Source organism: Carcharodon carcharias, chromosome 14 (assembly GCF_017639515.1).
Source record: "Carcharodon carcharias isolate sCarCar2 chromosome 14, sCarCar2.pri, whole genome shotgun sequence".
Lineage (NCBI taxonomy): Eukaryota > Metazoa > Chordata > Chondrichthyes > Lamniformes > Lamnidae > Carcharodon > Carcharodon carcharias.
Genome location: NC_054480.1, coordinates 126,484,293 through 126,500,893, shown reverse-complemented (window position 1 = coordinate 126,500,893; position 16,601 = coordinate 126,484,293). Strand labels below are relative to the sequence as shown.

The 16,601-nt window shown below is 44.7% G+C and overlaps 1 protein-coding gene across 3 annotated transcripts in view; it reads left to right on the top strand.

Annotated features, from left to right (window-relative positions):
- Positions 1 to 381: 381 nt before the first annotated feature.
- Positions 382 to 16,601, top strand: part of ano8b (anoctamin 8b) — a 105,102-nt gene continuing 88,882 nt past the window's right edge. For 2 of the 3 annotated variants that reach the window (XM_041205042.1, XM_041205041.1), the window contains exon 1: positions 382 to 783. In XM_041205042.1, the coding sequence (XP_041060976.1) occupies positions 672 to 783 (112 nt within the window). In that variant the 5' untranslated portion in view covers positions 382 to 671. Of the gene's footprint in view, positions 784 to 10,289; positions 10,394 to 16,601 lie in introns of those variants that run through there. The other variant, XM_041205043.1, reaches the window with a different exon arrangement.

The window sequence follows — 16,601 nt, the reverse complement described above, 5'->3', positions numbered from 1 at the left end:
CTCATCCAGAAGATGGCATCTCCAAGGTGCAGCTCTCCCTCAGTACTGCATTAAGAGGGACAGCCACAGGATGAAGTGTCTGCAATGGACCTTGACCTCACAATCTTCAGACCCAGAGGTCAGGTTGCTAATAGACAGTCCCTTTGCAGTTCCTGGAAGGAATGAAGCAACTCCTATTTAAAGATCCAACTTCCCTTTTCTGTTGGGTACTGAAAGTTAAAATCAGCCCAGTCTCTGCCTTAATGTTTCTTTTCAAAGGCCTCCCTGCGTCTCCCTCTTTCTCTGTCACTCTCTTCCCCTCCCTGTTCCTCAATTATAACCGTCTCTAATCCTGATGCCCTCTCTCCATTTCTCCCTCTCTCTCTTTGTTCATGGCTCGGGCGGGGATACAAAGCGGATGATTAATCTGCTGCTGCATTTTGCTTTCATCCTCTAACCTTGCCGTTTCTCAGTGGTGTGTGTATGTGTGTGTGTGGAGAGAGAGAGAGAGAGTGGCTTCAGGGGATTGTGATGATCAGGAGGTGACAAACACTGCATAAAAAGCTTTCAGAAAGGGAGGTGTGGAGGGAATGTACAAGCCCACAGTAACCACGGCAGAAAAACCAATGCATAAGCCCCTAACCCCAATGCAGCCCCTGTAGAGAGCAGCATCCGTCCCTCTTGGACTAGAGATGCCGGTGCCAAGGAAAGACAAGGAGGACACCGAGGCGGAGAAGAGATCTCAGCCGGAGAAGGAGATGGGAGAAGCGGCTGAAAACCGGGCGGCCACCGCTGGAGTCCTGGGTAAGTGAAGCAAAGAAATGGATTGGGAAGCAGCAAAAAACCTCCAGAGAGGGGAATGGAGAGGAAATAAATCTACATTGCGGGGGTGGGGGCAATAAATCCATATTGAGGGGGGAGGGGGGGCGGAATTATCTCTTAATGTTTTTTGTAAAATATAATGTGTAATAATTAATTAAATCCATCGCCTCCCTGCGCAAAACGGGATGGAGAGAGATAGAGAGTGACAGGACATTCTGGGACAAGCGATGCACCAACTGTTTAAAGGGGGCACTTTGCACCCCAATACCTCATCTTATTCTGTGGGATCTTTCTCTGCATCCTGGGAGAATATGCATTCCAATCAGGAGAGACGAATGGAATTTTTTTTCAGGAGCTGGGCAGATTATGTATTGTAAAATATCTATTGCATTTATGTGAATGGGTCGATTCCACTAGACAGTAGATTCCCACAGGGATTATTTTACAAACTGCCTGTGTATTTATTGGTTATTAGCACAGGATCTTGCAACGTGTTCATGGCCTGTGAAGGACACCCGTTTGTTTAAGAGAGTCTGTTGCAGAATTGCACATGCAGCTGGTCAAATCTTTGTAGCCTGTTAGGCCAGAACCCACTCATCCCCAGTCAAACCTCTCTCTCTCTCTCCAGACACCCCCTCTGCCACCCCCTCTCTCCCCAGTCACCCCCTCTCTCTCTTCTGTCTCTCTCCCCAGTCACCCCCTCTCTCTCTTCTGTCTCTCTCCCCAGTCACCCCTTCTCTCTCCTCTCTCTTCTCTCTCTCCCCAGTCACCCCTTCTCTCTCCTCTCTCCCCTCTTTCTCTCCCCAGTCACCCCCTCTCTCTCCTCTCTCTCTCTCCCCCCAATCACCCCCTCTCTCTCCTCTCTCTCTTCCCAGTCACCCCTTCTCTCTCCTCTCTCTCTCTCCCCAGTCACCTCCTCTCTCTCCTCTCTCTCTCTCTCCCCAGTCACCCCCTCTCTCTCCTCTCTCTCTCTCCAGTCACCCCCTCTCTCTCCTCTCTCCTCCCCAATCACCCCCTCTCTTTCCTCTCTTTCTCTCTCCCCAATCACCCCTTCTCTCTCCTCTCTCTCTCTCTCAATCACCCCTCTCTATCTTTCTCTCTCCAGTCTCCCTTCTCTCTCCTCTCTCCAGTTAAACCTTTCTCCTCTCTCTCTCTCCAGTCACCTCTCTCTCTGTCTCTCTCTCTCTCTCTCCAGTCTAGTTCTCTCACTCTCCTCTCTTTCTCTCTCTTGTCACCCCTCTCTCTCTCCTCTCTCTCTGTCACAAGGCTTCCTCCTCTCTAGATTCTGAACATTCCTCTTCTTCCACCACACTCAGTTCAAAGCTGGACTCATTGCACTGGTTTCCTGCCCTCAATGTCAGTCATGGCACAGTGACTATCACTCCGACCCCTTGGCTCATGCTTCAAACCCCACTCCACAGATTTGAACATGCAACCCAGGTCAACACCACCATTGCCAGCACCCTTGGGAGTGCTGCACTGGCAGAGGTACCGGTTCTCGAATGAGATGTTAAACCAAGGTCCCCTTTCCCCTCTCAGGTGGATGTAAATGATTCAATGGCCACTATTCAAGGAAGAGTTTTCCCTGGTGTTCCAGGCATTTTATAACCCGTAACCAAAGTCACTAAAACAGATTAGCTCATTATTATTGCATCTCTGTTTGTGGGATCTTGCTGCCATATTTCCTACATGACACGGTGTCAACATTTCGAAAGTACCTCATTGGCTGTAAATTAAGTGTTCTGAGATGTACTGATGTCACAAAAGGAGTTATATAAATGCAAGTCGGACTTAATATAAGATCCTAATATCCCCTTCCTCAAGTGCTAGCTTCCACCTCTGCAACATCTGGAATACCCTCCCTAAAAACTATTGTCTCACCATCTCTTCTCCATTTAAAACTTTTTCAAAACACACACTGAGTTTTTCCACAAACTTTCTCATCCCTCCTGTCCTGTTTCTGGGCTTCTGTTCCAAGAAGCACCTTGGAACACTGTGACAAATAGGGCTCAATGTAGTGTTACGGACGTGAGGGGGGTTAATTTAAACTGCACTCATTTCTCCTCTCACCACTCGTCTGTAAACAGAAAGGCATTTTGATTTGTTCCCTCTTTATAAGCAGTGATGTATTTCTCCTACCCCTTGGTTTTGGTGTGATCCAAGTTTCTATTAATAACCCCACAGCAAACTTGAGGTAGGATGTATGCAAAGGTGAGTTTGCAACATCACCTCTACACTCAGACAGCAAATGGAGTGATAGAGGGAAGAAGGTTTTACAGTACAGAGACCACAGAGAAAATAAATATTGTTTCCCATGTGTTCCAGAGTTCAGAATCGAAGTCCAATGAGATATTCCTTCACAGAGGTCGGTGGGCTGAAAACTGATGTTGTACAATTCACTTTTCTGGTGGTGTTGACTTCACAAGATGAGATAGGCACGCAGAGATGAATCAGTCTTGTAGGAAAGGCCGAGAACTTCCAACAGAAGCAGTATAGATGGAGCCAGGTGTTCAACCTGGGCAGAGCTCCTTTCTGTGTGGCTGCTGGTCAGGTGTTAAAGAGCAGACTGAACTGTTCAGCTCAGCAAGGCAATATCAACTTGTTCAACAAGCTAGAGACCTAGGTCTCATAACCCCCCACATCTCCACTAGGTCTTCAACAAAGGATGTGAAACCATCGCCTGGAATTTGGTTGGGTCTCAAAGACTGCTAAATGTCCCAGCCTTTATGAGTTGAAAGGAATGTTTGAGGCCCTTTGTCTTAGCAGACACTCTGTCTCCTTCTGGTAAACTGGAATGCAAATGGCCTTTGTATAGCTCTCTTTAAAGCTGGGCTGTGTGGTCTCCAGGTGATTGTTAGTGGCTCCTCAGAGATAACAAGGTGTGAGTTTTCCCAAAACTGAAAAGTGGCTTCTTTTGTTCTGGGGTCACAGAGAGGCATAGGTTCAGCCATTTAAAGGATCTTGTTCAGCTAAAGTCCAGCTTTAAAATTTAGAAATAGCAATGAGTATATATGTATATTACTTTATAAAAATGTACAGTGTGAGGTCTTAGTCCATCACAGTAGGCATGTGTGTACACCTGGAATACCATGTACAGTTTTGGTCACCTACTTAAGGAGGGATATACTTGCATTGGAAGCAGTTCAGAGAAAGTTCATTGGGCTGATTCCTGGGATGAAGGTGTTGTCTTATGAGGAAAGGTTGGACAGGTTGGGCCTATACTCACTGGAGTTCAGAAGAAGGAAGGGTGATCTCATTGAAACATTTGAGATTCTGAGGGGGCTTGACAAGGTAGATGCTGAAAGGATGTTTCCCCTTGAGGGGGAATCTAGAACTAGGGGGCACAGTTTAACAATAAGGAGTCTCCCAGTTAAGACGGAAATGAAGAGGAATTTCTTCTCTCAGAGGGTCGATCGTGTTTGGAATCCTCTTCCCCAGTGAGCACTGGAGGCTCAGTCATTGAATATATTCAAGGCTGAGTTAGACAGATCTTTGATTGATAAGGGAGTGAAGGATTATGGGGAGAAGACAGAAAAATGGAGTTAAGGCCACAATCAGATCTGCCATGATCTTATTAACTGGCAATTCAGACTCGAGGGGCCGAGTGGCTGACTCCTGCTTAAGATCTTATGTGTGAGATCAACTTACCTGAGGGGAACAGAGGAATTTGGAAATTCAAGTGCACAAATCACTAAATATTAATGGACAGGTACAAAAAGTCATCAAAATGCTTTTGGAATGTTGGTCTTTATCTCAAGAGGAGGAAGTGATGCCTCAGATGTACATAGTCTTGGTCTGACCCCCGTCTGGAGGAACTGTGTTCAGTTCTGGGCATCGCTCCTCAGGAAGGTGATATTGGCCTTGGAGGGGGAGCAGCGCAGGTTCACCGGAATGAAACCAGGGCTAAAAGGGTTAAATTATGAGGGTGGGTTGTACAAATTAGATACTACAGCTTCTACCCAATAATGTAGAAAATTGCCCAGTCATGTCCTGTCCTCAAAAAGCAGAACAAATCCATCCTGACTTGGAAATATATCGCTGTTCTTTCACTGTCACTGGGTGAAAATCCCAGAACTCCCTTCCTTACAGCACTGTGGATGTATCTACACCACATAGACTGCAGCCAATCAAGAAGGCCGCTCACCACCACCTTCTCAAGGGCAACTAAGGATGGGCAATATATGCTGGCATAGCCAGCGAAGCCCACATCCAGTGAATGAATGAAAAATGTAAAGGGCAATGGAAATCTGGAACTCTCTCCCTTTAAAGATTGCGGATGCTGGGGGGAATGTTGGGGGGGTGGGGGGCAACTTAAGTTTATCAGGCTCAAAGTCATTAGGTTTTTGTTGGGGAAGGGTTTAGAGGGATACACAGTAGAGATTGGAAATGAAGGGAAGATAATTACCTAATATAATAGTGGAGCAGGCCCATGGGGCTGAATGACTTCCTCTTATTCCCTATGAGCAACTTTGTACAATCAAACAGGATGAAGAGAACAGAGAAGAAGAGATACATGGAAGCACAGATTGTGGAAATCAAGATGATCTGAATTGGGCAAGGGCTTTTAGCTGCAGTGCCCCTGAGCAAGGGTCAGGTTCCTCCTCCTGATCACCACCCAGTGCCTCCATTGGACAGTACAAATGTTGGCCACCGCATCTGAGGGCGGCACATTCTGGACTAATGTCGGGAGAGAGAATAGAGAGCAGATGGGAAGAGATGGGTTGCTGGTCAGCTGCAACTGTCAAGGGTTAGGGCAGATGTGACAGGACTGATGGTAAATCAGGCATTCCGAGAGCTGGAAAATCCCCAAACTGAGAAGCCACAGCAGATTAGGACCCCACATACACAGATACACACACACAGATACACACACAGACACACACACAGATACACACAGACACACACACACACACACACACACACACACACACACATAAACACACACAGACACACACACACAGATATACACATACACAGATACACACACACAGATACACACACGACACACACAGATACACACACACACACAGACACACACACACAGATAAACACACACAGACACACACACACAGATACACACACACACACAGATACACACATACACAGACACACACACACAGACACACACACACAGATACACACATACACAGACACACACACACAGACACACACACAGATACACACACACAGACACACACACACAGATACACACATACACAGATACACACACACAGACACACACATACACAGATACACACACACAGACACATACACACAGATTACACACACACAGACACACACACACACATACAGATACACACACACAGATACACACAGACACACACACAGACACAGACACACACACACAGATACACACACATAGATACACACAGACAGACACACAGAAACACACACACACACAGATACACACACAGACACACATAGATACACACTCACACACACACACACACACAGAAACACATGGTTCCACACACAGATACACACACACAGACACACACACAGATACACACACACAAATGCACACACAGACACACACACACAGATACACAGACAAACACACAGATACACACAGACACACACACACACAGACACACACATACACAGATACACACACACAGACACATACACACAGATTACACACACACAGACACACACACACACATACATACAGATACACACACACACACAGACACACATAGATACACACACAGACACACACACACAGATACACACAGGCACACACACAGACACAGACACACACACACAGATACACACACATAGATACACACAGACAGACATACAGAAACACACACACACACACAGATACACACACAGACACACATAGATACACACACACACAGAAACACATGGTTCCACACACAGGTACACACACACACAGACACACACACAGATACACACACACAAATGCACACACAGACACACACACACAGATACACACACAGATACACACATACACACACACAGATACACGCACAGACACACACACACAGATACACAGACACACACACAGATACACACAGATACACACACACAGATACACACACAGACACACACACACACAGATACACACACACAGAGATACATACACAGATACACACACATAGATACACACATACACAGATACACACACACAGACACACACATACACAGATACACACACACAGATACACTCATACACAGATACACACATACACAGATACACACACAGACACATACACACACAGATACACACACAGAAACATACACAGACACATACACATAGATTACACACACACAGACACACATACACAAATACACACCCATAGATACACACACACACACACAGATACACACAGACAGACACACATACACAGATACACACACACAGACACACATAGATACACACACAGACACACACACACAGATACACATGGTTCCACACAAGGCTACACACACACAGACACACACAGATACACACACACAGACACACACAAACAGACACATACACACACAGATACACATGGTTGCACACACAAAGCACACACAGATACACACAGACACACTCACACAGATACAGAAACACATGCATACACGCACACACACACACACACACACAGATACATGCAACCAGACAGCCATATATGCATGAACAGACGAACAAACACAGACAGAAACACAAATACACACAGATGGGCAGACACACTATAGATGGAAACACATGCATAGACAATACACAGACAGATAGACACAGTCAAATAGACATACACACAGACAGACACACGCACACACTGACAGACAGACACACATGTAGACCATGGAGATGCACAAACAGACAGACTCACTCACACACAGACATACACACACAAACATTCACAGATAACCATACAGACAGGCACATACAGACACACTTACACATGCATATACACATAGAAGCACACATGTTGCACGCAGACAGATATACACAGAAAGACACACACACACAGATGAGACCCACAAATTCACGTCCTTGGGTAATATTCCCCTGTGTGCTAAAGCTCTGTTTATCTCCCTTTATGGGTACCCCTCTGGAGGTCCCTTTCAGTGAGCTCAGAGGGTGCCCGCTGTTCCATGTGGTTCAGGTACTGGGCATGTTGTAAATGGGAATGATGGTGAGATTATGGAGCAGGAACATGCTAGAGAACTCGAGAGTTCTAGAAATGCAGTTGACTTGAGCAGTTGTTCAACTCTATTTAACTAAAATACTAATTAATAAAACAGCCACTTCCCACTGAGTAAATAGCATGTCTGCTCATTTGTTTTGACTTAACAGAATGATCAGTTAAAGGGTTATTATCAGCAACTCTGCGTTATCTTTTCAAGACAGCTTCCATTCTGTCTAAAAATCCACTGCTGTGTTTCCATGGAAACAATTTACCGTCACAGAAGTACCATTTGCTTTAACAAATGTTTATTGAATTTTGTACTTACGAAAGTAATACCTCTTAATGCTGAGTATGGAATATTTTTCTACACTCCCAGGGCAGGTACAGCATGGGGTTAGATACTGAGTAAAGCTCCCTCTGCACTGTCCCCATTAACCACTCTCAGGGCAGGTAAAGCACAGGGTTAGATACAGAGTAAAGTTCCCTCTACACAAGAGAGTCGGGGGGCAGAGGTGAGTATGGTGGCCATTACCAAGGAGAAGGTGCTAGGAAAACTGAAAGGTCTGAAGGTGGATAAATCACCTGGACCAGATGGATTACACCCCAGAGTTCTGAAGGAGATAGCTGAAGAGATAGTGGAGGCGTTAGCGGTGATCTTTCAGGAATCACTGGAGTCAGGGAGGGTCCCAGAGGACTGGAAAATCACAAATGTAACCCCCCTGTTTAAGAAGGGAGTGAGGCAAAAGACGGGAAATTACAGGCCGATTAGCCTGACCTTGGTCGTTGGTAAGATTTTAGAGTCCATTGTTAAGGGTGAGATTTCAGAATACTTGGAAGTGCATGGTAATGTCGGGCAAAGTCAGCATGGTTTCAACAAGGGGAGGTCATGCCTGACAAATCTGTTAGAATTCTTTGAGGAGGTAACGAGTAGGTTAGACAAAGGAAAGCCAATGCATGTCATTTACTTGGACTTCCAGAAGGCCTTTGACAAGGTGCTGCACAGGAGGCTGCTCAGTAAGATAAGAGCCCATGGTGTTAGAGGCAAGTTACTAGCATGGGTAGAAGATTGGCTGTCTGACAGGAGGCAGAGAGTGGGGATAAGGGGGTCCTTCTCAGGATGGCAGCCGGTGACTAATGAAGTTCCGCAGGGGTCAGTGTTGGGACTTTTCACTTTATACAGTAATGATCTAGATGAAGGAACTGAGGGCATCCTGGCTAAGTTTGCAAATGATACAAAGATAGGTGGAGGTACGGGTAGTATTGATGAGGCAGGGAGGCTGCAGAAGGATTTGGATAGGTTAGGAGAATGGGCAAAGAAGTGGCAGATGGAATACAACATGGGGAAGTGTGAGGTCATGCACTTTGGTAGGAAGAATAGAGGCATAGACTATTTTCTAAATGGGGAGAGAATTCAGAAATCTGGAGTGCAAAGGGACTTGGGAGTCCTCGTCCAGGATTCTCTTAAGGTTAACTTGCAGGTTGAGTCGGTAGCTAGGAAGGCAAATGCAATGTTGGCATTTATTTCGAGAGGACTAGAATATAAAAGCAGGGATGTGCTGCTGAGGCTTTATAAGGCTCTGGTCAGACCACATTTAGAATATTGTGAGCAATTTTGGGCCCCGTATCTCAGGAAGGAAGTGCTGGTCCTGGAGAGGGTCCAGAGGAGGTTCACGAGAATGATCCCAGGAATGAAAGGCTTAACATACGAGGAACATTTGAGGACTCTGGGTCTATCTATACTCGATGAAGTTTAGAAGGATGAGGGGGGATCTGATTGAAACTTACAGAATACTGAAAGGCCTGAATAGAGTGGACGTCTGGAAGATGTTTCTATTAGATGGAGAGACTAGGACTCAAGGGCACAGCCTCAGAGTAAAGGGAAGACCTTTTAGAACAGAGATGAGGAGAAACTTCTTTAGCCAGAGAGTGGTGAATCTATGGAATTCTTTGCCACAGAAAGCTGTGGAGGCCAGGCCATTGAGTGTATTTAAGACCGAGATAGATAGGTTCTTGACTGGTAAGGGGATCAAAGGTTACGGGGAGAAGGCGGGAGAATGGGGTTGAGAAACTTATCAGCCATGATTGAATGGTGGAGCAGACTCAATGGGCCAAATGGCCTAATTTCTGCTCCTATGTCTTATGGTCTTATGGTCTACACCGTCCCCATCAAACACTTCCAGGACAGGCACAGCACAGGGTTAGGTACAGAGTAAAGTTCCCTCTACACTGTCACCATTAAGAGGATCGCTCACCTCTTCACTTCCCCTGTAACCTCGATCGCTTGAAAAAAAGAATGTGAGGTGTTCTATGTAATGAGACCAGTCAACCATGGCTGGATCAAAAGGATATATTCTCCTGAATTGTGGCATTTTGAGAGGGGATAACTTCTTCAATTCTAACGCCGTTTTCTACCTACAATCACTGGCAAGGTACAGTGTTGATTTCTTTTCAACTTGATTTCTTCTGTTCAATCCTGCTTTATCCTCATCGCCAGTTTGTTGTGAGTGGTGGCTGAGTTGGTACTATTGATAGAGTTGATCTGCAGATACCTCTTGGGTGGAAACTTTAAGTTTATTTACAAGTTACTCAGCAGCAATTACACATGTGCTTTCAACTCAAACTCTATCTCTGCACAACTAACTACTGGTTAGCCCACGCTACTCTCCTGTTGGTTACTACGGATCAAGAGATCTTCCTTAACAAGCATTATTCTTAAAGGTATATTACACATTAAATAAAGCCATAATTACTACAGAAGCAAATTTAACAGTAATCATATTAGAGGAATTGAATATTTAACAACAGTTTGTATTTATATAGCATCTTTAATGCCTGTAATTTAAAACATCCCAAGGTGCTTCACAGGAGCAATCATCAAACTAAATTTGAACTTGAGCCACATCAGGAGAGATTAGGTCTGATGATCAAAAGCTTGGTCGAAGAGGTAGGTTTTAAGGAGTGTCTTAAATGAAGAAAGCAAACTATTTGAGGAGACCAAACGGGACCCAATATTCTACCTGAGGCTCAACCAGCTGCCTCTACTGTTTCCCTGTCCACTGTTCCTTCCATTGTTGGGACTCATTGGGGTGCAGGGTTGCATGTACATGCAATTGCCATAAGGTAGAACCCTCACCATTTAGGATAAGGAGTCAGCCATTTTGGACTGAGATGAGGAGAAATTTCTTCTCTCAGAGGGATGTGAATCTTTGGAATTCTCTACTCCAGAGGGAATGGGAAACCACCTCATGTATTCTTTTTCCTGCTCATATTCCTCATTTCTCATTGAAAATGGGAGGCTCCTATCAGTAACTGAAGAGGAAGGTGCAAACCATGAGGAACAGAGGACTTGCCCTTAGGCAGATCACTACTATCCCAGAGAGCTGTGGATGCTCAATCACTGTGTATATTCAAGACAGAGATTGATAGATTTTTGGGCCCCAAGGGAATTATAGGATATGGGGATGGGGGGGGGTGGAGTGGAATTGATGTCAAAGTTCAGCCATGATTGTATTTTTTATTAATTCACATGGTGTTGGTGCCACTGGCAAAGCCAGCATTTATTGCTTATCCCTAATTGCCCTTGAGTGCTGATGAGCCACCTTCATGACAACTGCGTGGCTTGCTCGGCCATTTCAGAGGGCATTTAAGAGTCAGCCACATTGCTGTGGTTCTGGAGTCACATGTAGGCCAGAACGGGTAAGGATGGCAGACTTCCCTTCCCTAAAGGACATCAGTGAACCTGAAGAGTTTTTACAACAATCTGATAGTTTCATGGTCACCATTACTGAGACTAGCTTTTTGTTCCATATTTATTTAATTAAACTTAAATTCTCCAGTTGTCATGTGGGGATTTGAACAGGAATTTTAAAATGGGATTTATGTCGCAGGATCATTAGTCCTGCCTTCAGGATCATTAATCCAGTAAGATAACCACCATGCTACCATTCCCAGTAACTGAATGGCAGGGCAGACTTAAGGGGCTGAATGGCTGACCCCTGCGTCATCGCGGACTCCGGCATTATATTTCGCTCGGCGGGCACGTGTGGGAGTCGGCAGTGCGCCCACCGACAATTAAGAGGCCTATTAAGGCCCTTAATTAATTAAATTGGATTTTTTACTGCCCATCCAACCGTTCAGTTGGCAGGTGGGCAAAAAGGCCGTGTGGCCTTTGGATTTTTTATGAAACCTCATCCGTGGACAGGATGAGGTTTCCTACAGGAATTTTTTAAAAAGTGTTTAAATATCTTTTATAACATGTCCCTGCTGATGTGACAGAGTTACACGAGGGGACATGTTCACCTTATTTTTAAAAAATCTTTACTTGTGCTGTTATAAATCTTCAGCTCCCTAAGGCACCCTTCAGGGAGCTTTCAGTGTGCACACCCACGGGCTTGCGCAAACTTCCACGCTTGCCCTCCTCCCACTCCCACCCCGGCAGCGCTCAGTGTTGCTGCGCGCGATTCACACTGGCTGGCCGTTAATTGGCTGTTATTCGGCCGGCCAGCGTGAAATCACGGTTGGGGCCCGATCGCGAGCGGCATTCAGTTTCGCAGCCACTCCCAGGCCCGCCCACCCGACGAGGTAAAAATCCTGCCCTATATGTTTCAATAAGATCATCTCTCATTCTTCAAATGAGTAGAGGCCCAGAGTTATGGGGAAGCAAAGACAACCGGTGTAGAAACCAACACAGTGAATAACTACAACAAGAACAACAACAGCAAACACAAAAATACCTGGAAAAACTCAGCAGGTCTGACAGCATCTGCGGAGAGGAACACAGTTAACGTTTCAAGTCCGTATGACTCTTCACTGGAACTAAGGAAAAAAAGAAAAGAGGTGAAATATAAGCTGGTTTAAGGGGTTGGGGGGGTGGTGGGACAGGTACAGCTGGATAGGGGGCCAGTGATAGAGGTGTTGACGGTGGTGATATTAGTTAAGAAATGTGTTAATGGTGACATTAAGTGTAGAAAGCAGGACTAGAAAGTTACAGATAGCCCTCGTGGGGGTTGGGTGGGGGAAAGGATCGAAATAGGCTAAAAGGTAGAGAAAGGCTAAAATGGATGGAAATACATTTAAAGATAGTGGAAATAGGTGGGAAAAGAAAAATCTATATAAATTATTGGAAAAAGGGGGATCGGAAAGGGGGTGGGGATGGAGGAGAGAGTTCATACAGTGAATAACTAGCTGTTGTCTGGAAGTTGCTGATAAAGACGTTGTTCAGGGAGTCAGCTTGACAGGGTGTGAATCGAGTGTGAATTTCAGTCATGTGGAAGTAAAGTAGACAAACTGGGGACCACAATGAGAGAGTGTGATGAAGATACAGTTTCAAAGAGATAAGCAGTGTTACTCTCTATACCTATGTTAAATCTTCTCTCAACCTTCTCTGCTGTAAGGAGAACACTCCTGGCTTCCCCATTCTCTCAGGTTACAAATGATAGTCACTTCTGTTTCACAACAACAACTTGCATGTAATGTGGTAAAAGCATCCCAAGGAGCTTCACAGGGCTGTTCTGAAACAAAATTTAAAACCGAGCCACATAAGAAAGTATTAGGGCAGATGACCAAAAGATTAGTCAAAGAGGCTGGATTTAAGGAGTATCTTAAACAAAGAGGGAGAGAGAAAGTGAGAGGTGGAAAGGTTGAGGGAGGGAATTCCAGAGCTTAGAGCCCAGGCAGCTGAAGGCACAGCCGCCAATGGTGGAGCAATGGAAATCGAGAATAAGCCACTATTGCAATTGGGTGTGAAAGAAGAATATTTGAGGCAAATAGCTGTCTCTCCCAAGATATGAGGTGTAAAATCCAGAGGAGAAATATGTCTGTTTATTCTGTAGACACAGTAGGGATACTCAATATGTGAACTTCAGAGTCATCAGAGTTTTGAATAACCTCAACAACCTTTGTTGAGAGAGACACACAGTTAAGGAAGAATGTTCAGGAGTGCTATGTTCTCAGTGATAGATGACTGAAATGTATGTTCTGAGTGATAACACATTAGGACAAGAATGAGGCTTGAGCTGTTGGGCTGCAGGAAGAGAAACATCTGGTTTGACACTTTCTGTGACTCAGGGGATGTAGCAACAGGAAGAGGTATAGCTGGTAGGAAATGCTGATGGTCACATACACATGGGAACGATGATAAGGGGAGTTATGAAATAGTCAGTCTTCAACTGTAACTGCAAGAACCCTGCATCAACTAGCAGCACTGCTGGGACAGACAGAATGTGATTGCTGGCTCTGTGCTGGTAAGGTGGCCTCATAGCAAGGTACAAATTGTCATGGTTTTATAATGATATAAAGGCACCCATCACTCATAAGTGATTAGGTAAACGTGTTGTGGGTTCATTTATTTAGACTAGGCACATGAGAACAGACATACATGAATAGAAAGCTTGAAGACATCAGCATCAGAGCTGTGTTTGCTGTGTTCTGCTCACAGGCCAAAGTGAAACTGAGGCTGGATCACATGACACAATTCCCTTAAAGTGATGTCATGCCGCTATCTCTTAAAGGCATATTACAACATTCCCCTTTCTTTTTAATGATACTTTCCCCTCTTCCAAAGAAGTATAACTATTTACAGTCCATTTTCATGTTTAATAACCATTACATAAGTGTATTGGACTGGTGAATCTATGAGTCCCTGAAGCGTAAAGGCAACCTGCTGGTACACCCAGATCTTGGCCAGAGGTTTCTTCCATGGCTCACGGTGATCTGTGGGATTGTTACTTTTGGATGCGGTTCCTGGTTGCATTTAGGATCTTGTCCTAGATGCAATAAGACTGCACAGTGGTTGAGGATTTGTCCTTGGTTAAGCCTCACCATTGTACCTATGTGTGCAATAGCTTCTTGGTTCCAAACAATTCTTTGTCATCTCAGCTGGTTGTCATGTACCTTCTGTGGGATCTTGGGTGCAAACCTGTTGACCCAACTGTAAATCTGGCAATTCTGTACTCGCATTTTTATTGTGCATGTTGGTCATTTTCTCTTGCAGTTTTAAAAGTTGCTGTCTAGTTTCTGAAAGAATAGAATGGGTAAGAGTAGGTAAATTGGTAGGCACTGGTCTGCCGAACATGAGCTCTGCCAGTGATGAAATAGTGGCACTTAGAGATGTTGTCCTCAGATGTAATATTGCAATATGTAGCTCTTGTTTAATCTGTCTACATGAGAATTAGGGAATTCACTGTATAAGTCATTCGCAAGATCTAAGATAATGAGGAGAAGAAATTGTGTGATTGATATTCCACTTCTCACACATATCCTAGCTTACCAATAACTTGCAGACTGTTAACCATAATGATCTCTCTAGGTTCACCAAATAAACTGAAAATAGCACTTAGAGTGTGCACGATAGTTGTGTTTGATGTGTTGTGCAATTGTTGAGTAATGGGGTACTTGGTAAAGTAGTTGATAATGACATTGAAGTCAGCATGGACATGAAAGAGGTCGGATGTGATTTTGGACCCTCAATGGTAGGAACTTTGTGTGGAATCAGTGGTTCTTTCTGCAGACTTGGCATGTGCTGTTGAAATGCCTTACACTTCTTGATGACAACCTCAATGTCACTGTTCATACCCGGCCAATAGGCTATCTCTCTTGTGGCTCTTCTCATCTGACCTATGCCCATGTGTGAATGATGAAGTTGTTGAAGAATATCAGGTTAAAAAGATTCCGCTGTGATTACCTATCTGCCTTTAAAAATGACTCCCTGGGAGATGCCTATTCATCCCATTAAGGCCAAAATGATCTCATGTGTTTGTGGACATGCTGAATTGAAACAGGCCATCCTTCAATGATGGTTTTCCACAGTCTCTGGAATGTAGAATCTTTTGCTGTGTCTTCTTGTAGCTGCTGGCATTTGCATTGCGCAAAATGTACAAGATCAATGGACGGACTTGCATTCTCCTGCAAGCGTAACATTGCAGTTCCCTTGAAACTGCCAATTTTGCCAAAACATTCTGGATATTTCGATGTTAGGTCATGAACTGAAATAATAGGAGTAGTTTCTGAGGTTGATCTGCCATATGAGGTCTGCCTGATTCCATCAATGGTCAGTAATTGAGGCTACAGCAGATTGGCAGACCAGTGATCACTGGGCCTTTTGTTTCCAGCATGTAGAACATCTGTGACACCCAGGAGGATTGATTGTACTTGCACTCTAGACTATGGACCCTGCACATGAAATTAGTGGGTCTTCTAGAATTGGGAGGGGTACTATGTTGGCACTTGCCTCTGTATCAATTTTGGCCAATAATGAGTAGTTACCAACTTTCTTAGGGTAGATAATTCGAATCTTGGCAACCACTTTGGATGTTATGATGGTATCTATCTTTTCATTGAGATTGGCGGTGTGAAACCTACGTTCACCACCCTTCATCTCATTGTGCACATCACTGTTATTTTCTGGTTTGTCAATCACCTCATGTTTCTTACGGGAATGATGGGATGGTCATTCTAATTGCCAGAAAATAGCCATTCTGTACGGTCTGTTTGGATCAGTGCACGGCTCTTTGTAGCTGCATCAGCCTTTGCTCTGGTGCACTGCTGCTGCCAATGGCCCTTTCTGACACATGCCTTGCAGGATTGGTGGAAAGTTGGGCATTTCCTTGGCACATGCAGAAGGCTACACCTTCCACATAT